Raw genomic sequence first — 23,628 nt, 5'->3', positions numbered from 1 at the left:
TAACTCCCGCGGCGGGGCTCGGAGCGCGCGCAGTGAGTGGGGCGGAAGCGGGCGCGGCGCGCCGCCCTCCCGCATCAGCAGGCCTTCCCCGAATGCGGGCGGCCTCGCTGGGCAGCCGGGGGAGCCCTGCCTCGGTTCCTTTTCCGCAGGTGGAGGGTGCGGCTTGGGACGCCCGAGCCGGAGTTCAATGGGAACGCGCGCCGCCGTGCTGTTGTCAGTGGAGGAGAATGAGGCCTGGACCTGGAGTTGTGAGGGTTTGCAGAGTGGGGTCTCTCCCCGGCTGTAGTGTGGTTCCACGACGGGAGTGTTGTCACCGCCCTCGTCGTGCATGCGGCGGGGATAGGAGGTGCGGGCGGTTGGTGTGGGCGTTTTGTTCGGTCTCTTTGTCCTAGGCCGCTTTCTAACCTCTCATTTCCTCTGAGTCTACTTGGAGTTCCTTACTTTATTGAGACCTGCCGGAGCCTGGACTCCTTTGCCTGATGCAAAACTTGCCAGCATTTTGATCACTTTTACTTCTTTACTGGGTTTGTCTCGACCATTTAAGTTAAAACACTTAGGCTTTTTCTAAGGCTTTATCCTCTGCTCATCTTGAATAAAACCCATAAAAATCTAATCTAGGGATGGTTGCCACCTAAAGGCGACCTTTTACTTGTTCATGGGCAGTAATCCCTCCCTTGACCCTCAGAGTGTGGTTCAAATTTTCACTCTAGTTCATAACTCCCCCCTACTCCCGACCCGCAGAACGGAACAGAAAGGCCAGCTTACGCGAGAGTTCTTGGCTTTCCATCTCCCACCTGTAAACTGGGCCGTGTCTGTGTTCCTTTACCACCATTGTACTCGAAGTCCTCTCTTCGGATTAAAGAAATGTATTTTCCTTTTGACCTCGTCAATCTTATCTGTTACTCTGAAGCTCTCCTCCATTTTCTACCAATTAGCATTTTTAACTAATCCCTTAATACGGGTTTCCCAGCCTAAAAAGAAGAAAAGAAAGACAGTAACCTTATCAATATTGTATTCCCTTGTGGACTCGCTTATCTAACTCTAAGCTCCCCTACACAGTCAAGACCTGAAATTGTCATCTTAATTTTCCTCTCTCTGCCTCATTCCCCACTCTAGCTCATTTCTTCCACTACTGAAACTGTCCTGGCAAATGTCACCAGGAACCTCCTAATTGGCAAAGTCAGGAAGCACTTTTCAGTTCTCACCTTATTTGACCTCTCTGAAGTATTTGACATTTGATCACGCTTCCTTCCTGAAATTCTCTACACCCTTGATCTCTGTGACTACTTCTCACTTGTTTCTTTTCCTGCTTGTCCAACTGTTCCTCTGGTCTCCTTTGTGGACTTCTCTTCTTCGGCCCTGTTGATGTTTGCCAGGATTTTGCCTCAGTTTGCTTCTAGTTCTGTTCATCGTCGCTAAGTAATCTCAGTAGCTCAGAGCCTCTCAGATCTGTATTTTTAGTTCAGAGGACTTTCCTGAGCGAAACTCACTACTGAATTTTACCACTTGGATAATCCTCAGACACTTGAATATTTTCAAAATTGATACCACCTGTATGTGCCCTAGACCTGCTCCGTCTGTATTTTCCGGGTTGATGGCAGCTATTCAATCAAAAAGTCTGGAATCTGGGAGCCATTCTTGATTTCTTTTTCTCACAACATTATATCTCCTAGGCTTATCATTGTGCCTCTAATACGGCCATTGACTCACACTCTGTCCTAGTCCTATCACCTGAGCTGTATCAACAGCTTCCTAACTGATTTTCTTATTTCTAAAGCTGCACTGTTCACTATGGTAGCCACAAGTGGCTGTTTAAATTAACATTAAATACTGTTTTAAATTTAGTTCCTCAGATGCCCTAGCCTCATTTTAAGTTCTCATTAACAATGTGTGGCTAGTGGCCATCATATTGGATAGCACAAATTATAGAACATTTCCATCATTGAAGAAAGTTCTCTGGAACAGTGCTGCTCTAGATTTTTCTCTTTGCCTCTGCCACAATACTGCCAGGAATGAGCTTTCCAAAATACAACTCTAGCCATATGCTACTGTTTAAGCCCCGTATTAATTTCTCATTGCCTGTGTGATAAAGTCCAAATTCCTGTGCTTGCCAGAAAGGTCTGTCTACCTCTCCAGTGTCATGTCTAGCCACTTCCTCTTGGGCCCTATATTCCAGCCGTATTGAACTGTTCCCCAGATACACCATTTTGTTTTACACTGTATCTTACACATACTGCTCTCACTACATGAAATACGCTTTTCCCCAGTCCATCTAAGCCCAAATACCATCATCTGAAAAGCCTACCCTTGCCTTCCAAATTGACTGCTCATCCCTTGGTGTCCCTTTATCTTATGATTGCACCTTTCACAGTGAATGGCATATATGTGATGCCACATGTTTCTCTCCCTTACTAGACTTTGATCTTGAGAACAGGGCCATGTTGTTTTGTTTTGTTTTGTTTTTATTTTAAATGCCCCCAGCTCCTGGCTCAGGACCTGGCCAATATGAGGTGCTCACAAAGTGAGCAAATGTTGAAGGAAGTTGATGTTTACATAAGTATGTGACTTAGGTAAGATTGTAGTGTATGTGTTTGGAGGGGGGGCTCCATGCATAGTATTGGGGAAATAATCATAGACAAAGTTATTGTTGTCACATAAACATTTGAGACACTGGGATGGTGGGAGGAAAGACAGAACAGAGCAGGTCATTTTCACAGAGCATTGCAGTCCAATCTGGCCCGAATAAAATGTAAGCTACAAGAAGTAGAGCTGGAGGAGATTGGAAGTTACATTTATTTGAGACAATGTGATGATTTCCAGTGCTGATAAGTTTGGACCTAGTGGAGAGCCACTGAAATTTTTTGAGCCATGGCTGGATTGGAGTTATGTCATTAGATAGGAATTCTATCTTCATATCCCCAGGGGTTATCTCTATACCTGTTAATAAACACCAAATAAAAATGCCACGTGTTGGAAGGAGGTGAGACTGGTGATAGCTAAAATTCTTTGAGTTTTTGAAATGTCTCAGGCCCTATTATAAATGCTTTACATGTAGGAACTCTTCTAATGTTTATAACCCTATAAAGTAGATACTATTGTTATCACTCCCATTTTTCAAATGAAGCGACTGAAGCAAGAGATGTTAAATAATTTACTCACAGTTACATGTTTAATAAGTGTCCAGAGCTGGGATCTGAACCCAGGCAGTCTGTCTCTGGGTGGTATGTTATTCTGGTTGTTAGGCACAGCAGGTATTTTAAAATCAAAGATTGAAGTTCGAGAAAAAAAGGTTAGTAGAGGTAGATTTGGGAGTCACCTTTGAGGTGTAGTTTGAATCAGTCATGCAGGTAAGTAGGTGAGATTTATAAGGGAGGAAGTATGGAACAATTTAGTTGTGGGTTAAACATCATGCTCTGGGTTACATCCTCACACAGGGAGCAAGAATAGGAAGAGAAACCAGTGTAAGAGCATCAAACAGGAAAAGCAGAACAACATAATATGAGGAAGCCAGAACAAGAGAGGGCTGCAGTGAGGATTTCATGTTTATTGAATGAATGACTAATCAGGAGTTTTTAAGCTTGTTTGTGCCATGGACTTCTTCGGCAGTTTGGTGGAGCCTTTGGACCTTGTCTGACAATAATATTTGTAAATGCATAAATAAAATACACAGTTATCAAAATATTTAAAGAAATGTGTGATGATCTAGTAATAATGTGTTCCCTTATTAATAGAATACTAATACAGTAAATAAAATGATTTATTGCAGGTCTAAACTCGTAATTGTAGAGGTATTTTGAGATGTCTATGATATGAAAATATTCGTTGATGGTGGTTTCTATTGATGATGACATTACAGGTACCGCTAGTACTACAAAGACTTGTTTTCTACATTATTAAGTTTCAGTTAATTAGATGTTCTTAAAAATAAAGGTGACTCTTTTTGTTCCATCCAAGTTCATGGACCCCTGAATTTTATGGCATGTGGACTGCAGGTTAAGAACCCCTGTTCTTTTTCTTCTTTTTTTTTCGCCACGCCATGCGGCTTGCGGGATCTTAGTTCCCTGTCCAGGGATTGAACCCAGGTCCCGGCAGTGAACGCGCGGAGCCCTAACCACTGGACCTCCAGGGAATTCCCAAAAACCCCTGTTCTGATTGAATGAGGAGACAAGATCCTGCAGAGGGTGTGAGAGAATGAAGAAAGGGGAAATCTCACTAGGTTGGTGATTGGGGGTCATTACTGATATTGGAGAGCAGTTTTGTAGTCTGGGGATAGAATTCAGAGTATGGGGAGCCTGAAAAACCCGGGCCAAGTAATTCAGACTGAATCTCGTAGAAAGGGGAGAGCTGTTTAAGTTTTGAGAGGGGAAGGAAGAGCTACTTTTATAGGAAGTTACTTGGCACCATTGTGCACCATGGATTGGCTTTGGAGAGACTGGAGGTAGGTCAGGTAGGAATCACAGCACACATGCACCCATGGAATGAAAAGGAATAAAGTCATAGCATTAGAATTAATCACACTTAGAGGAGAATGCAAACCTCGCTGTGGTCCACGAGGTCCCACGTGGTCTTGCTTCTTCCTGCCTCTGGCCTCATCTGCTGTCTGTGCTCTCTTATTCACTAATAATATGCCAGCCACACAGGTCTTCACCTCCCTGAAGGAGCCAGCCCCTTGCCTGCCTCAGGGCCTTCCTCTTCTTCCCCCTCTGCCTGGCTAAATCCTACTCACCCTTCAGATCCCATCTTAATATCACTAGGTTCCCCGTTTCACTTAGTGTCTCTTATGGATCTCAGTTCTTTTCCTTCACAGTACCTTTTACAATTTGTTTTTGTAGGTTCATATGATTACTTGTTTAATGCCTCTGTTTTCATTAGATTATAAGTTTGGTTATGTAGGTGTCTGGTGCCCAGCATACTACCAGGTACATAGAGGGTAATCAATAAATATTTGCTAAATAAATAAATGAATGAACCTCATTGAGCCACAGATTTCTTGTTTATATAATGGCAATAATAAATTCCAACCTTGTAGTTGACAGGATTGCTGTATTCAAATAATACAGCTAAAAGGGAGCAATGAATATGGATGTGAAGAGATCACTGAGCTGGGAATGAGGGTAAAGGTGGGAGCTGGATGGCCAGGTTTACTCTCTGAATTAGGCTGTGGCAGGGAGGAGGAAGAAAATGGGAAGAGGAGTGGGGTGCACAGGGAAAGCAGTGGGAGTGAAGATGTCTGTAGAGTGGCCCACAGACATGCCTGGTAAGATTTACTGTTTTGTTTTGTTTTTTTTTTTTGGCTGTGTTGGGTCTTCGTTGCTGCGCGCGGGCTTTCTCTAGTTGGGGCAAGCGGGGGCTACTCTTTGTAGAGGTGCACGGGCTTCTCATTGCAGTGGTTTCTCTTATTGCAGAGCACGGGCTGTAGGTGCGCGGGCTTCAGTAGTTGTGGCGCGAGGGTTCAGTAGTTGTGGCTCGTGGGCTCTAGAGCACAGGCTCAGTAGTTGTGGCACATGGGCTTAGTTGTTCTGTGGCAGGCATGTGGGATCTTCCTGGACCGGGGCCCAAACCCGTGTCCCCTGCATTGGCAGGCGGATTACTAACCACTGCACCACCAGGAAACCCCAGATTTACTGTTGAAATATCCATGTTAGAAGGAATGACCTATCATTCATCTGATGCTTGAAGGCTCTTCTAGGCCCAGCTTCAACAACTTCAGTAACCAACAGCCCATTTATTCATCCAATGAGTAGTCATTTGCTGGTGGGCCTTCTTGGTAGATGCTGAAAATGGAAAAAAAACAGGAAGAGATCCTTGATACCTTGCAGTGGAAGTGAGGTGACCGAAGCAGACATAAACAGAAGAGCATAATACAATACAAATGATGGTAAGGACAGGCCGGTGCTGTGGAAGCATACTGAAGAAGTCACTCATCTCCACTCTGGGTTCCAAGGCTCCCTGAGGGAGGTGAGATTTCGTCTCAAAGGATGTATAGAGATAGGTTAAGTGGATCCAGATCATTAAGGATCATGCCAAGGAAAGCAGATTGTAGAGAGCCATTGAAGGCTTTCTTGCAAAAGTATGATGTGATCAAATGTGCCTAATAAAAAGATCCCTGCGGCAGCACTGGAAAATAAGAATAAGATTGGAGAAAGATCAGTTCTAAGAAAATTGCAGTGATCCAGGAAAAAGACAAGCAAACCAATGAGGGCCTGAACTAGTGGGAATGGAGGACAGACTAAAGAGATATGGAAGAGGTAGAATTGATAGGACTTGGTGAACAGTTGTTTGAGAAGGTTTGAGGAAGATGAAGTTGTCATGGTTGACTGCCGTATTTGTGACTCATCTGATTGGGTGGACAGTCAACTTACACACTGAGGTCTTCAATACGGGAGCTTAAACATGCTGGGAAGGGAAGGTGGTGAGTTTAGCTTTGTAAATTTTGAGATAGAGGTACATTCAGTGTAGTAATTCCTGAATTTAATTTGCCTAAAAATTCATTATTGAACATTCAACAGAGGTTTATGAGACATCATGTAAAATAGAAAACTCACTAAATTTTAAAATATGAAAGCACAGTTTGAAAACCACAGGAGTGCTTTTCATTTAAAACTTTCCCTTAGACATTTTTGAGATAGTTGGGGAAAAATGAACACAGATTGGCTTAAAGGAAGTTAAGCAATCATTTTTAATTTTGTTGCTTGTGGTGATAGGGTGGTAGTTACGTTAAGGAAAAAGTCATTATAGTACCCGTAGAAATGTTTCCTGGTGAAATATAATGATAGAATTTGTTTAAGTACTCCAGAAAAAAAGAAAAAGTGTGTGGAACAGGAGAATAGATGAAACAAGAATGGAAGACTTTTAGAATGTTGAAAATTGTTGAAACTTAAACAAGAGTACGTGGAGGCTTACTGGATTCTTTTGTGTATGTTTGAAATTTTCCATAGTAAAAAAAAAAAATTTAAACTTAGTCATAGATCCAAAGGAAATCAGTTAGTGGAATGTAAATATTATAATTGTATAATTAATCAACACCGAGGTCATAAGTATATTTTGAATTTGTGGCAAGACTTGTGACAGACCAGAGGTCAAGTAGATGACATATATCACTCGGGCAGTTAATTGGGAGATGCTTTCTGAGTGTTAATGCACAGACTTAACCTCACGTTTATGCCTCAGATGATCTAACGCAATTGTCTGGGATGCCGTATGTTTAAGATAGTTATACTGAGGTGGTTGGTTCGTGGTAATTCTCGCTTCTCTGGGAATAGCTCTAAGACACAGAGGTGATGTTGTGCCTGGCCACCACTAATTGATCCGGAGGTCCACACCTGATACAAGCTGAGCCCGTCAGATTGTCCCTCTCAGCAACGTGAAATTTGAAAGATAGAGGCTGGAGGACTTTGAAGGTGCGGCATATTAATGGCAACTCAACCCTTGCTGCTAAGGACCCTGTGGCTCCTCTTCCTGAGCCTAGCTGATTCCACCCATCTTTTGATTTTCTGAGCTAGCTCTGTATCCGTCCAATAAATCGCCCCTTTAAAAGTTAAGTTAGCTAGAGTTGGTTTCTGTTGCTTACAACCAAAAATAACCTTATTAAATATAATAAATTATTACATAATAAAAATTACTGTGTAAACATGTTTGGTGTTTTATTACATCTGTGTTGAAATAAATTTAAAAATGAAAAATTGCTACTATCGAATTTACATTTTAAACAATTTCTTGAGGGACCCTATTTTGTGGAGAGTACAGTTTGAGAACTGCTGTTCTACAGCATCCAAGTGGAGATACCTAAAGGCAGTTGGGTGTATGGATGGTGTGGAATCAGAACCAGATCTGAGCCGAAGGGGGAAATTTGGAAAACGTCGGCAAATAGATGGTAACGGAAGACAAGTGGGAGTAGATGCCATTGAGAGCAGGGGTATAGTATAAGAAGAAAAGAGGATGAGGACAAAACTCCAGGGATACCAACACTTAAGGGGTAGCTGAAAAAAAGGAGTCCATGAAGGTGACAAGACGCCAGAGAAGTGGGAGAAAACAAGGAGAGAGTGCTGTCAGGGTTGCCAAAAAAAATAGACCGTTTTAGGAAGGAGGGCATGGCCAACAGTGTCAAATGTTGCCAAGACTGCAAAGAGTCCATTTGATTTAGCAACACAAAGATGTTGAACCACTTCATTGTTGAGTGTTAAGGACTAAATGGAAAGTATGAAAGTAGAGAGATGGTTGCCCATGGCTTTTTCAGGAAACTTCGCTCTGTCAAGAGAAAGAAAATGGGGTAGGACTAGGAAGGGATGGAGAGCTGAGTGTTAGAAAGCTGTGACCTACTGGGTTTACAGGTGTGATGCCTTTATTTTCAGAGGCATTCATGTCTCATGACCAAAGACACTGAGTTACTGGCGTGCAGAACTGGTGCCTTGCCCTTCTCTTGACCACAATTCCCACTTCCCCAAACTGATGAGAGACTATTTTTGAGATACGTATTAATGGAGGTTGTTGCAGGGTCCTGACAGGAAGAGGATTACATAGAGGGAAGGGTAGTTATAAATGTTTGAACTGGTTCCCATTTGTTCTGGGACAGAAAGGAGTTAACCACAACCTTGCCTTCATCTTGATGATGGGTAGTTATATTTCTCCGCATGCTGGACTTGTCTACACTGTACTCTCGGTGGAGAACTTGGACCCCCTTTGCCTCATTCCTTCCACCCAGAGTAGTTGCAGGGTCTGCTCTAACTGTTCCTAGCCCTCCCACCAGTCCTCTTCCTCCTGTGCCCCCTCCTCCCCCAGACATCCTTCCAAACAGTGTTGTATCTGGGACATGATACATTCATTAACCAATTGCCACCCCCAAAAAGGAATGGGGCTCTTTGGAGGGTGGGTTTATTTTGGGTCCCCCATCCCATTTCTGACCACACAAAGAACAATGTTCAGCAAACTGGTTTCTGAGCAAAAGTCAGCCCATATATTTTTATATGGCCCAAGAACTCAGAACGGTTTTTACATTTGTAAATGGTTGAAAAAAAAAAAACAACAGAATTCTATTTTGTGACTCATGAAAATTATATGAAATTTAAGTTTCAGTGTTCCTTAGTAAAAAGGTTAAGAACAAAACTCCAAGGAACAAAGATTTGCTATCGGGTCTTTTACAGAAAATATTTGCTCACCACTGGTTTAGAACTCCAGGTGGCTGTGTGTCATCTATCTCCACCAGCAGTTCTGGTGATGTCAATAGACCTCCTTTCTATCAATACTTTCCTAAGGGGCTGAATCTTCCCCACCGCAGGAGCTACTGACGGATTAATCCACAAAGGATGAGACATTAGGAAAATGTTCTACTTTTTTTTTTTGGAGTGTAACACAATGATTTCCAAGCCCAGCCCAACCCTGGCACTCTGCCCACCCCCACCACACATACACACACTCACCACACATACGTACCCTTTTCAGAATATGCAGGAGGTCATGGGGGTGTTTTGGTTTGGGGCTGTTATGGCTGCTGTTATTTGTTTCTCAAAAGGGAGTATGGATTTTGAAAGGACCATATTCACATAGATTGATTTCTAAGATTACTTAATTGCCACATTAGATCTTTCTCACTGCTTCTTCCCCCACCCCTTCTGTCTTTCTTTTTCTTCTCTATCAAACTTGCAGCATATACACTGACAGTTTCTTCCTCACCTCCCACTTACTTCTCAGCCCACCACAATCTGGAGTCCACTCCCACTCCAACGCTGAAACTGCTCTCAACACATTTGTCACCCATCTCATAATTACCAAATCTAAGGACACTTTCCCGTCCTCCCTTGACTTCTGAGTAGCATTTGATAATGCTGACCTTGCCCTTCTTCATGGAACACCTCTGTTTCTCTACATCTGCTTCTTCTTTATTCTTCTCTTAGCTCACTGGATGCTCCTAGTGCCACCAGATTCTTACAAATTAGTGCATTTCAGTGACCTGCTTATAATCTAGCATCAGTGCCAAGCCCAGCCTCCTATACTGTGTTCTGGACTGCTCGGCCGTGTATTTCCCAGCCTTCCTGGACGGTTGGCTTCCTGTTAGATTCTCTCAGTAGGAGGTATGGGTGGGAGATCAGATGGCAGGAGAAACCAAGAAGCTTCCTGCTTTAGTTTCTAAGAGAGTGGCAGCTCCTGGTACCAGCAGCAAGAATGGGTGATTCTGGACTCCAGCTTCCTGGGCAGAGGAAATACCTTCTCAGTGATCCAGCTTTGATGGAGATGGCGCCTTTCTGGTAGATCCGGAAGTGACTGTGATGGTGTCTCCTCCAGGACAACAGCAGGTGTAGACATGAATTCCAGCTCAGGGGCAAGAGCTGCTTCTGATTGCCAGGTTTTCCTCTTTCCTATTTGCACCTCCAGCCTCTCTCTTTTTCCCTCTTGCGTGTCTTGCCTTTTAAAAATACCTTTGTAACCAATCTCTATATTAAATCCCCTCAGTCTGAAATACCTAGAATGATCATACCTTCCTGACTGGATCCTGGATGATACTGAATAACTGGTATGAGGTTGGGGTTTGAACCCAATCCGACCTGTGTCCTTGTGTCACTTCCCCCTCCCTCTGCACAGTGTACGTGGGTGATCTTGTCCACTGCCTCTGCTTCAGCATTTGTGCAGATGACTCCCAAATTAAGGTTCTTCAGCCCACACCTGAGATCCATACCCATCTACCTCATGCCTCCTGGTTACCCTGGCACCTCAAATTCAACACAAAACCGAACTTAATTCTCTGCTTCTATGACTTTCTTTTCTATTTCAACTCAGTCCATCATTGATCAGTCACCTAGACTGGAGACCCTGGTGTTACCTCTCCTTGACCCCTCCACATCTAATCATCAGCCAAGCGCTTTAGATTCGACTTCCTAATTACATCAATATTTGATTCCCTCCATCTCCTCAGTTCAAGACTTAATTCAGGCTCTTACCATGTCTCACCTAAAGTATTGCTATGCTGCTACCAGAGGGCAGCGTGTGTGTATGTGTGTGTGCAACTTTTAATTTTGATGTCATACACATCACAAAGTCTACGTGTGGACTCTTGACCAGCAGTTTGGCCTCAGTTCTTTTCAAGCTCCAGTCCATTATTGGAAGCATCAGAACGATTTTTCTAAAATGTTAAAAATGATTGTGTTACCCTTCGGTTTAAAGTCTCTATCATCTGTAAAATAAAAAACACCCACCTTGGGACTTCCCTGGCGGTCCAGTGGTTAAGACTCTGCACTTTCACTGCAGGGGGCACGGGTTCCATCCCTGGTCGCATGCCGCCTGGCTTGGCAAAAAAAACCCCGAAAACAAAAAACAAAAACACCCTCCTTGTGGCATAACAGAGCCTATGTGATCTGGCTCTTGCCTAAATTTCTAGCTCATCTTAAATCAACTATACCCCAATCAAAATTAAAAAAAAAAAAAGTGAGTAATTCCTCAAAAAAAATTTTCTTTCCAGCTGATCTTGACACCCCACCCCCACCCCCTGCCCGTTACCAAACAGGGAAACATGAGCAGCCTCCAAACATTCATGTCCAACTATACAGAGGTCTCCAAAGAAAGGAGCTCTGAATGCCTTTGACCTTCACCCATTTGCCTACCCCTTGCCCTGGAAGGCTTTTCTCTTCTCTCACATTCTGCTGGTCTGTTTTTCCTTCAAGACTCTTAGCAGCCTTCCTGATTACATCCCACCTATTTCTCCATCCTCATGAAATTACTACTTCCAAAACACACTTGGCATGGTCTTATTTGAATACATTACATTGTATGTAATTATTTATTCAGTGACCACCCCCACTCCCCCCAACTTAGACTCTAAACTCTTTGAAAGCAGGAATATGCCTTATTCATCTTGGTATTTCTAGCCCTGGACCTAACGCTTGTTACATTTTCAGTCTATTTCTGCAGAAGGAAGAGAGCTAAAGCCTGAAGGAGAATAAATTTTGTGAGAAAGAGGAGGGGGCTTGGGAGGGAGAAGACAGGGTCTGAAGAGCCCTGGGGGGTTACCATGGGAAGATGAACTTCCCCAGTTTATTATTCGGCCACAGGGTGGTGCTGCTCAGAAGAGTCCCTTGGTGTGGTTACAGGCTGAGGCTGACTGCCAGATACTAAAGAGAGATCCCCACCAGGAGGCAGACATTCCTCCACTGCCTCCCCAACCCATCTACAGCCCCCAGGGTGGCCTGGTAAAAGAGCCACGTCCTAAGAAGGGTGCTCGCTCCTGGTCTCTCCCCAGTGACCGATGACGTCAAACCCTACACTTTCTGTGATTGGCTTAACCAGAATGACAAGGGCAGTTATGGGAAGTGAGCTGGAGAAACATGATCTGGGAAGGAATCTGGGGACCTGGGTCAGCCGTCTGGTAGCTCCTAGCCCCCTGGGAGGTGTGAAGATATGGATCATGAGCTGAGCCAGGGAGCTGCGCTGCTACGGCTGCTACCCCTTCTGTGGCTGCTGCCCCAGTCCTGGACTGCCCCTGAAGGTATGGCAGTACCTCCCCTTTACTTCCATCCTGACTGGGGTAGAACCTAGGGAGCCGGGGCATTTGAAAGTGGTGAAAGTGCTTTGTAAGTGGTGAAAGTATTATGAGAGAGTGGAAACGATAGCGGAATTGGGAAAGAGAGCTATACTATGGATGGATGGCAAACAATGCCAGAGGTGCTTTGTAGGTTTCACTGAAGACAATCTGTTGAAGCAGAGATTATTATATCCACTTTCCAGACGAAGGAAATGAGACTCAGAGTTTAAGTAACCTGTGGAAGTTCACCCCGTTGGAGAGTGGTAGAGCTGGGATTTGAGCAAAACAAATGTTATTTCCACTGTTCCTACTTAGGAGTCTACTCTGCACTCTGTCATCAATTCACCTTATGATTGTTGAAAAATCTCTTAACTTTATTGGTCCTTAGTTCCTTCTTTGAAAAGGATGGGGCAGAATGGAAGAAGAATCTGGAAGACCCCTCTTACTCTATCATTCTGGGTATTGGGTTTTGAGTAGAAGATCTCCTCCTGGCTGGGGAGATTCCTGCCAGGAGTTTCAAAGAATTAGAGATTATTTCCTGCAGCTATGGTGCCATTTCCCCAGTCCTGTCTTTGCAAGGTCTGCAGGGTTGAGGGAGGGGAAGGTATTTTCAGAGAGGCCTGGTGCCAACGAAGTGGCTGAAAAGAAGCCTGGAGAGTGGTTTTTCAGTCTGCCATGTGTGTCTGGGGATAGGTTAGGGCAGTGCCATCTATGGCTTAGGGAGGCCACCACCATTCCTCCACATATCCACGTGAAGACTGGGAACCCATCCAGGCCTTTCACAAGTCAATAGGATGGCCTCCCGGGGATCAGGCAAAGGTGGAGACCTTTGGGAGGATGTAACCCTATGCCAGGATGCATGGCTTGGTGAGCAGAATGCAGGTTAGATTTCAGCCGCCACTTACCTCTTTGGCTGGGTGCCTTTAGGCACAAAGATAAACCAACGTTGTGATTCTGAATTACTTGTTACAACTTTAGACAGTTGGCCTTTTTATGGGCTGGGTAAGTTTGGCGAGATCCCGTAATTTCTTTTATGCTCCCACCGGGAGGCAACCCACCTCTTCCCCTCTACCTGAAGCAGGCCTTGCTGTTTTCTAAGCTAAAGAGGAGGAGGCCCCCACCTCCTTGGACACCACTCTGTCTCTTTTGCAGCTCCTACTCCAGGGTGGAGGGATGAGCTGCAAAACCACACGTTCCTGCACACAATGTACTGCCAGAAAGGGAGTCCCAACGTGGGGCTATCTGAAACCTACGACGAGGACCAGCTTTTCTCCTTCGACTTTTCCCAGAATATCCGAGTGCCTCGCCTGCCTGAATTTGCTGACTGGGCTCACAAGTCTCGAGATACTTACAACATTTTCTTTGACAAAGCATTCTGCCGGGCGATCATTGAGGAAATTGGCTCAGAGCTTGAGGGGCAAATCCCTGTGTCTAGAGGTCAGGGGGTTTTCTGGGGGGTGGGCTGCCCTCTTAACCTCATGATACACTGAATTACTCCCCTTCTCACCAGCTCCCCATCTCTCCTGCTTTCTGGTTCTCTCCTTGGATTTTGATTTTTCTACCACCCATGATCTGTACTCTGTTTTTGTTGTGGGGCAGAAGAAAAGTCCCTGGGATGTAGTAGGCATTCAAAACTATGGAACTTGATGAATTCAACAGAGACCAACTGATGCCTACTGAGTATTAGGGCTTGTGTTACGATGCTCAGCAAGATGGAGGGGAGAATGGAAGCATCTGATGATGTGCCTGCATTTTATTTTATTTTTTTTTTTTTCAAAAAAATTTGAGTTTATTAGGAAATGCTGATGGATCATAGTAGATGAAAGCCCCAGCTGACGTAGTGAAATGGTACTAACTGCCTTGGTAAACTAGGCTTAACTGCATAGGTTAATCAAGCTCTGTTAATGATTATTTATTTTATTATTCTACCATATTTGTTTGAGCATCATAATGTGTTTTTTCTTTAATTGAAGTATAGTTGATCCACAATGCTGTGCCAATCTCTGCAGCACAGCAAAGTGACCCAGCCACACACATACATACATTCCTTTATCCCAGGAAATTGGATATAGTTCCCCGTGCCACACAGCAGGACCTTATTGTCCATCCATTCTAAACATAATAGTTTGCAATCATAATGTGTTTTTAATGTACATTTGCCAAGATTTAAACGACAAGACCATATCAAAACTGAGTTGACATTAATTGGATGATGAGGTAAATTTAAAAAAGGTATGGATGTGATCAGGGTGTCTTTCAAATATATCCAAACGTATAGTTCCTTGAAACTACCCTTAAAATTAGTATTTTCAATTTTTTTTACTGATTGGTTCTTTTTTTTTTTTTTTTTTTTTGGTGGTGGTGGTTATCTTTATTTTCTTAAATTTAATTTTTATTTTATATTAGAATATAGTTGATTTACAATGTTGTGTTAGTTTCAGGGACACAACAAAGTGATTCAGTTATACATATGTCCATTCTTTTTCAGATTCTTCTCCCATATAGGTTATTACAGAGTATCAAGTAGATTTCCCTGTGCTATACCGTAGGTCCTTGTTGATTATCGATCTTATATATAGTAGTGTGTATCTGTTCATCCCGAAGTCCTAATTAAAATGTGCCTGCATTTTAATGAGAAGACAGCGTGTGATCAGATGCTGGTGTGAGGTCCAGACAGGAAGTGCTGCAGGAAGCAGGGTGGAGGTTCCAGAGTGGCCTGGCTCTGGTCCAGGTCTGGTTCTTGCCTAGACGAAGACCTCCCTCAGAGCCCCAGCTCCCCCCGCCTCGTGTCCCCTCCATATGCCACATCCTCTCCACACACGGGGGTCCCATCTAAGTTAGTTGCTTCTTTCCCTCACCTCAGTACCCCCACAGGGCTCCCCATCGCTGAGGTGTTCACTCTGAAGCCCCTGGAGTTTGGCAAGCCCAACACGCTGGTCTGTTTCGTCAGTAACCTCTTCCCACCCACACTGACTGTGAGCTGGCAGCATCATTCGGCCCCTGTGGAAGGAGCCAGGCCCACTTTTGTCTCAGCCGTCGATGGACTCACCTTCCAGGCCTTTTCTTACTTAAACTTCACACCAGCACCCTCTGATCTTTTCTCCTGCATCGTGACTCATGAGATTGACAGCTACACAGCAATCGCCTTTTGGGGTGAGACCCTTCTCCGTGGAAGCCTAGTTCCTTTGGGGGGCAGAAGGGGGTAGACCCACAGGAAGACTTCTTTCTCCACTGGGCCCTTGTTTAGTCTGTTCTCACTCTGAGCTGACCTCAATCTTCCATGCCTCAGTTTCTCCCTTGTCATCCCAGACACCCGTGTCTTTCCCCTGGGGCTCCCCAACCAGGTCTCTGGGCTGACCGGCTTCCCTTTCTCTCTAGTGCCCCAGAATGCACTGCCCTCTGATCTTCTGGAGAACGTGCTGTGCGGTGTAGCCTTTGGCCTGGGTGTGCTGGGCATCATTGTTGGCTTAGTCCTCATCATCTACTTCCGAAAACCTTGCTCAGGTGGTATGTCAGGGCATCTGGAGAGGGCATGTGTGGGTGTGCCAGGACCGACCTGTGGCCTGGGGAGCGCATACAGTGGTCCTCAGGCCCTTGGCGGGGAGGCCTGTGTCGGGCACCGTGGGACATCCTCCTGGTTGAGGTCCCAAATACACACACCCAGTTCTAGGTCATGAGAATGGCTTTGCGTGGGAGAGGAGCGATGTGGGGGGCTGGAGGAAGGGTGCTTGGAGATGATTTGGAGAGAAGGAGAGATCAACTTCTATAGGGTGTGTTGCAGGCTGGAAAGGGCCTTTGGGGACGAGGAGGATCCCCCTGATGGCTTTCCTCCATCCTTCTCTCTCCTCAGACTGACTCTTCCTGACCAGTCTGAGGCCGACAGCTGCAGCCATCCAAGCAAGAGGTGTTCAAGTTTCTCACATCCTACCCAGGATCTCTCCTTCTCAGAGCAGGAGGCCCTGGGACTCCCCCCAGGGGATGTGTGTGTGTGTGTACAGGTTTCTCAGCTGGGGTCTCTGCTGTCCCTGGGCTTTTGCATCCAGGGGAACCCAGAGTGGCTTTCCTATCACGACCACATCACTGCCATGTCAAGGCAATAAATCTCATTTCTTAATATCAGTGTGGCTTCTTTTTTCACTCATGATATTTATTTCTGGATATTTTAACTTGAGTAAGTTGTCATGTCAAATTCAACAAGCCTTAACCTGACACGTCTGCCCTCGTTAGGGAGAGAAATGGGAAAACCCCTAATTCCTCAGCTGATTCCTGTTCCCTGGTCTCAGTACAGCACGATGGCTTTTACTCCTATCAGTTTGTGCAAAATACGTAAGCAATGAAGGCAGAGCCACTTTCTGATTATCTGCTCACAAAATGGTGGAGGAAGCTGCTTGCGGGGTTTTTTGGATATTTTTTTGCAATTTACCGTTTGTGAAAATGTTTATGCCTAGTATAGGCTGCCTTGAGGAATATATAACTGCCTTCAACCTACATCATAGCTGAGAAAACAAGAGCTCATAATGGAAAAATAAGCCTTCAGATGCTATTCTAACTCAGTCATTCCGGTTTTGTGAAAACAGTATAATCCAAAGTTCTTGAAACGAAGTGTGAACAGCCTGGAAGAGCCCAGAATTCATGTGTCCTTTCAGACGATCTGTTCGTTGGCCTGAGTGGACCGTCCAAGGAGAACTGTGATGATGCTGTCTTGGGTGGATGGTGGGGGCAGGGGGCACATGTCTACTAGTGGTAATTTCCTTTGCATGTGCTTTGTTTCTTGCTTTTCTTGGTGTTTGCGAGTTGCTTTGGAGGAGGGGGCGGCATTAAGGTGAAGAGTGAAATTATTTTGGTATCGGTGCAAGAGTCTCTGTTCTTTGCATTGTATCAGAATCTAATGTAAGGGAAAATATCCACTTCTTCCCAGGAATTGGCATCTCCTTGAACCATCTCATTTCTAAGAGCAGCATATGTACTGGTTAAGAGTGTGGAGTCCAGAGCCAAACCGCTGGGAATTCAATCGCGACTGTCATAGTTTAGCTGTGTGCCCTTAGACAAGTTACTTAACCTTTCTGTGTCTTGGTACCATTTTCTGTAAAAGGATGATGATAACAATGGTGCCCACCTTAATACGGTTGTTGTGAGGCTTAAATAAATTAACATCTTGTAGAATGCTTAGAACAGCGTTTGGCATGTAGAAAAGGTGCTCAGTAACTTAGCAAGGATTTTCACTGGGGAATTTAGCAGCATCATTAACTTCTTTTCTGGAAACTACTTTGAATCTACCTTCAAGTATTGTATGTTCTCCCTTTGAGATGTTTTTCTTTTCTTTTCACTTTACCATTCTACATGTCTCATTGCTTTCTAGTTCTTCCTGATTTCTCTCTCTCCATTTTCCAACTTATCCAGAAACTTCCTGCCAGTCAAGCCTTAAAACTGCTTTCATTTATTTATTGGTTGCCCTGCACAGCTTGTGGGATCTTATTTCCCCAACAAGGGATTAAACCCAGGTGTTCAGCAGTGAAAGCGTGGAGTCCTAACCACTGGACCACCAGGGAAATCTCAAAACTGCTTTTATTATTCTGTGTGACCTTAGACAAGTCACACCCCCTCTCTGGGCCTCAAACTCCTCATCTGTAAAATGATGGGCTTAGGTTAGATGCTCTCTATCAAGCATTCTATAATACTGTCACTTATAATACTCAAGAAGCCTTCCAGACCCTCTCTCGTCTGGTGTCCCCCCTTTAGTAAAAAAAAAAAATAGTGCCTCCTCTTCCATGAATCTGTTCCTAATATTCCAGCCCTGACTGACCTTGACTGAACTCGGAATTCCAAGACTTGGCACACTCAACCCAGACCTTGCTCTCAGCGCTATGCTGCCTTGGTTTATGTGTTAGTTTTTTTTTTTCATACAACTACTTTGTAATTTCAATGATTCAGGGATCATAAACAGTTTACATTCCCACCAACAGAGCAAGGTAGTTCTCACTTTCCTTTATTGTCACTAACACTTGAAATTATTTGACTTTCAAATGTTGGCGATACAGTGGGTGTCAAGTGGTCTCACGTTTTGTTTTTTTTTTTAATTTAAAAAATTTTTTTGAATTTTTAAAATTTTTATTTTTTAACATCTTTATTGGAGTATAATTGCTTTACAATGGTGTGTTAGCTTCTGCTTTATAACAAAGTGAATCAGCTATACATATACATATATCCCTGTATTTCCTCCCTCTTGCGTCTCCCTCCCACCCTCCCTATCCCACCCCTCTAGGTGGTCACAAAGCACCAAGCTGATCTCCCTGTGCTATGCAGCTGCTTCCCACTAGCTATCTATTTTACATTTGGTAGTATATATAAGTCCATGCCACTCTCTCATTTCATCCCAGCTTACCCTTCCCCCTCCCCATAGGGGCAGGACAGGAATAAAGATGCAGACGTTGAGAATGGACTTAACTTGCCTTTCTCTCCTTTGCTAGTGAGGCTGGACATCGTCTTATAGGTTTATCTCTCTGTGAATTGCTGATTCATATCTTTTATCTGTCTTAAATATGGCTTTTTCTTGTGAATGTACGGGGGTTTCTGAAATATTTTATATAGCAATCCTATGTCGGTATAAATACTGCAAGTGCCTTCTTCCACTTTGCTGCTCATCAGTTAAATTTGTATACGGTTCTTTCCCCAAATAGAATGATTTCATTTTGACAGTCAAAACCCATATGGTTTGTGTTTTCCTAACCTTAAGAAATCCTTTCGAACCCCAAGGCAGTAACGTTACAATTTTTGCTGGAACATAAAGTGATAAGGTGAGTCTCCATTTTCTCAATGAGAATATTTTAAAAGATTTCTGACCAATTTCAAAATTTAAAGTTCTGGTATATAGAAGTTTTAGGCAAATAGTCAAATGTCTGCTAACTATCTTTATTTAGTTACTAACTCACAAATTTAAAATCACATATTTTATAACATAATATTTTAATGTAGGCATATTGCTGTTTCCACTTTCACATTTCATAAAACAATTTTTATTCTAATTCTCGTGTATTTATTTGTGATTATGCTAATAGCTTCTAAATTCTTTGATTTATTTAAAAAATAAACCCATTTATTTAAACTAATAAACCCATTTATTTAAACTAAAAAACCCACCAAAAACAGTTTGTTCATTTCTCCTACCTGCCCACCCCTCCCTGGCAGTCTCTGGCAACCACGAAACTGTTCTGTTCTCTGTTTCTATAAGCTTGGTTGTTTTTTCATTTGTGTTTGCTTGTTTGTTTGTTTATAAATTTATTTATTTATTTTTGGCGGCATTGGGTCTTCATTGCTGCACGCGGGCTTTCTCTAGTTGCAGCGAGTGGGGGCTACTCTTTGTTGAGGTGCGTGGGCTTCTCACTGTGGTGGCTTCTCTCGTTGTGGAGCACAGGATCTAGGCGCGCGGGCTTCAGTAGTTGTGGCATATGGGCTCAGTAGTTGTGGCACAGGGGCTCAGTAGTTGTGGCTCGCAGGCTCTAGAGCACAGGCTCAGTAGTTGTGGCGCACAGGCTTAGCTGCTCCGCGGCATGTGGGATCTTCCCGGACCAGGACTTAGACCAGTGTCCCCTGTGCTGGCAGGCGGATTCTTAACCACTGCGCCACCAGGGAAGTCCCCGTTTGTTTGTTTGTTTTAGATTCCACATATAAGAGAGATTATACAGTATTTTTCTTTCTCTGACTTATTTCACTTCCCATAATGCCCTCGAGGTCCATCCATGTTTTTGCAAATGGCAAGATTTCATTCTTTTTTATGGCTGAATAATATTCCATTGTTTGTATACACCACGATTTCTTTATGCATTGATGGATAATTAGATTGTTTCCATATTTATAGAGATATTATTATACTATAGAAATATAGTAAATAATGCTTCAGTGAAAATGGGGTGCATGTATCTTTTTGAGTTAGTGTTTTTGTTTTCTTTGGGTAAATACCCAGAAGTGGAATTGCTAGATCATATAATAGTTCCATTTTTAATTTTTTGAGGAACCTCCATACTGTTGGTGAATACTTATGCAATATTGGTAGGAATGTAAATTGGTGCAGCCACTGTGGAAAACAGTATGGAGGTTCCTCATGTATTTATTAATTGAAATCATTTTAGGATAATGTATCTTCTCCAAACAGCTTTGAGAGAGTGGCCATAACTTGGAAAGGAAAAAACTTAAGGGTTTATATAGAAGGTAATTCTCTCTTTTCTGATGAATAATTTAAGGTGAAAAAGCTTTGCCTTATATCTGGCCATATATGATATTTCACTGTGCTTTCTTCTATTAGGGTTATTGTTCTCCTTTCACAGTTAGATCTTTATTGATCTGGAGTTTTTCCATATGGTATGAGTATGTTTACAACTTTCTTTTTCTCCAAACACTAAATTGATTTTAATGCCATGTATCAAATATCTGATTTAGGGCTTCCCTGGTGGTGCAGTGGTTGAGAATCTGCCTGCCAATGCAGGGGACACGGGTTCGAACCCTGGTCTGGGAAGATCCCACATGCCGTGGAGCAACTAGGCCCGTGAGCCACAATTACTGAGCCTGCGCATCTGGAGCCTGTGCTCTGCAACAAGAGAGTCCACGATAGTGAGAGGCCTGCGCACCGCAATGAAGAGTGGCCCCCACTTGCCGCAACTAGAGAAAGCCCTTGCACAGAAACGAAGACCCAGCACAGCCATAAATAAAATAAAATAAATAAATAAAATAAAATAAAATAAAAAAGAAACCAAGCCTCCTTAGTGCCCACCAGTGCTTCTTATAAAAAAAAAAAAATTTGATTTATTCCCAGGAATTTTATGCCAGATTCCCCCATATGCATGGATTTGTCTCTGGATTATTCAGTTCAATTGGTTTGTCAGTTCCTGTGTCCACTTAATCATGTTTAAATTATTATGGCTTTTTTTGTGTTTTAATATTTGGTAGGGCTAGTTTCCATTTCTTTGCCACCTCACCTCCCAGAAAACCACATTTTGCTCTTCTTTATCAAAATTGTCTAAGATTCTTATGGACTTTATTATCATGTACATTATAGAATCAGCTTGTCAAGTTCTCCCCAAATTCTGCTATGATTTTGGTTAGAGCTATGGGGGGAAACTGACTTCTTCATTATGTTAGGATGCCTCATCCATGAATATGGTATGTCTCTTCACTTCTTAAGGTCTTCATTTATGTACTTTAATAAAGTTTTCCTTTTTTTCCTAGAAAGTTTTTATACTTTTGTATGTTAATTTCTAAATATATTTGGTTTAAAATTCCTATTATAAATGGTTGGCAATTTTCAATTAGTTTCTAATTGATTATTAAGATATTATTATAGTATAGAATTTAGAGTCAAGTCATGGTGCTATTACTTAGTATCTGGGTAAAGCTGGGCAGTCACTAACCTCCCTCTGCATCCATTTTCTCACAGTTAAAATGGGGAGGTAATAACATGATTCAAGAGTTGTGGTGGCAAATCAGGTAAAATATCCGCTAGTAGTTCAAGTAATCTGGCTGCAGGATGGAAGGAGGTTGAGCTAGTTACAGCAACTGTAGCTCAAAGGTCAGGGTCTAGAGTAGTGCATCCTAACAGAGAAGAAGGAGAGCGAGGACAGGAGAGGTGGGAGGTGGGTGGGCATGGAGTTGGACAGACTGGGAAGTCATGTAATCCTGATGGGATGCAGAAGTGTGTAGTTTTGAAAAGACATTGAAGGAAGTCACAAATGTGGTCTCATGCTCTTGGTTTTCAATTACAAGTGATGGACAAGTTGAACAATTTTTGAGTTTATAAAATGGAGGCTTGAGTTAAAACCATCTGTCCAGGACTTCCCTCGTGGTGCAGTGGTTAAGAATCTGCCTGCCAATGCAGGGGACACGGGTTCGAGCCCTGGTCCGGGAAGATCCCACATGCCGCGGAGCAACTAAGTCTGTGCACCACAGCTTCTGAGCCTGCGCTCTAGAGCCCATGAGCCACAACTACTGAGCTCGCGTGCTGCAACTACTGGAGCCCGCGTGCTGCAACTACTGAAGCCCATGTGCCTAGAGCCCGTGCTCCACAAAAAAGAGAAGCCACCGCAATGAGAAGCCCACGCACTGCAACAAAGAGTAGCCCCCACTGGCCGCAACTAGAGAAAGCCCATGCGCAGCAACAAAGACCCAACGCAGCCAAAAATAAATAAAATAAAATAAATAAATTTATATATATATATAAAAAAACACACTATCTGTCCAGAAGCAGAACCTGTGAACGTACAGGGAGGGACGTTAGGAAGGACCTAGAAGAGATTTTTTATTATGGCCATACTCTCGAAAAAGCATAAGACCACATTTCTGACTTCTTTCAAGGTGCCAATGATGTCACTGTAGTTCGTTTTTGTTTTTGTCAGTCCAGGTAGCTGGTAGACCCCCAACAGCACCTTATAACATTGCCCAGCTCGTGTGGTTATATGCCAAGACCGGGATGCCAACCGCCTTCCTCTTCTCTGACACGAATCCAGCCCACTTCCAGGCCCCCTCAATGGAGAGGACTTCCTGTCCACCAAACACACAATGTCTTCTCTTTTCTCTTTTAAGTCCACTGGACTGATTGCTTACTTGCATTAACATAAACTCTTCTCTTTCTAGATGTTTCTTCTCACTCCCCAACCGACCTGTAAGCGAATGACATGGGAATGGAGCCCACATCTCTTAGCTCTTCAGAGTCCCTGTAATGCTTTGCAGGTAAACACCATGGTCAGTCCACTTCTGGCCTATGGTGGCCAGCTTAGCAGAAGAGGCAGCGGGCAAGGAGAGGACTCACTCTTTGGGCCCTTGTGTAGCGGCAGTAAAAGAGGGACAGCATATGGGAAGATGCCTGGGGTTCCCCAACTTCAGTCCTGGGTGTTACATAAATAGTTATCCAATCACCAACGATGCACAGGACAGTTGAAACATTCTTTGGGGTTGACTAGAGGTGGGGGACAGAGCTATGTCTGTAACAACAACAACAAAAAAGTAGGGTTAGGAGGAAGAGGGGAAGGAAGAAACCACTTCGCTGAGCACAGGTCTCTGGGTTTTTCTGTCCAGCTTGATTCTAAAAAGCACCCTCAGTCTTCTCATTAATAGAGAAGTGAAATCGTCTACAT

The 23,628-nt window shown here is 43.5% G+C and overlaps 1 protein-coding gene across 4 annotated transcripts; it reads left to right on the top strand.

Moving 5' to 3' along the window:
• The first annotated feature begins 93 nt into the window (after window positions 1–93).
• LOC137773903 (HLA class II histocompatibility antigen, DM alpha chain) lies at window positions 94–16,622 on the top strand. 4 transcript variants are annotated; one of them, XM_068558981.1, is made up of 5 exons: window positions 94–346; window positions 13,661–13,945; window positions 15,383–15,661; window positions 15,887–16,015; window positions 16,359–16,622. In XM_068558981.1, the coding sequence occupies exons 2-5, from the start codon at window positions 13,714–13,716 to the stop codon at window positions 16,361–16,363; spliced, it is 645 nt and encodes a 214-aa protein (XP_068415082.1). In that variant the 5' UTR covers window positions 94–346; window positions 13,661–13,713; the 3' UTR covers window positions 16,364–16,622. The 4 variants fall into 4 exon arrangements, with proteins under 4 accessions (XP_068415082.1, XP_068415083.1, XP_068415081.1 ...); XM_068558980.1 differs by lacking the exon at window positions 94–346 and adding an exon at window positions 12,267–12,472 and having other exon boundaries at window positions 15,887–16,012; XM_068558979.1 differs by lacking the exon at window positions 94–346 and adding an exon at window positions 12,268–12,472.
• The last annotated feature ends 7,006 nt before the right edge of the window (window positions 16,623–23,628 follow it).

Source organism: Eschrichtius robustus, chromosome 12, assembly GCF_028021215.1.
Source record: "Eschrichtius robustus isolate mEscRob2 chromosome 12, mEscRob2.pri, whole genome shotgun sequence".
Classification (NCBI taxonomy): Eukaryota; Metazoa; Chordata; class Mammalia; order Artiodactyla; family Eschrichtiidae; genus Eschrichtius; species Eschrichtius robustus.
Note: the sequence above shows the minus strand (reverse complement) of the source record. Positions and strands in the feature narration are given on the sequence as shown.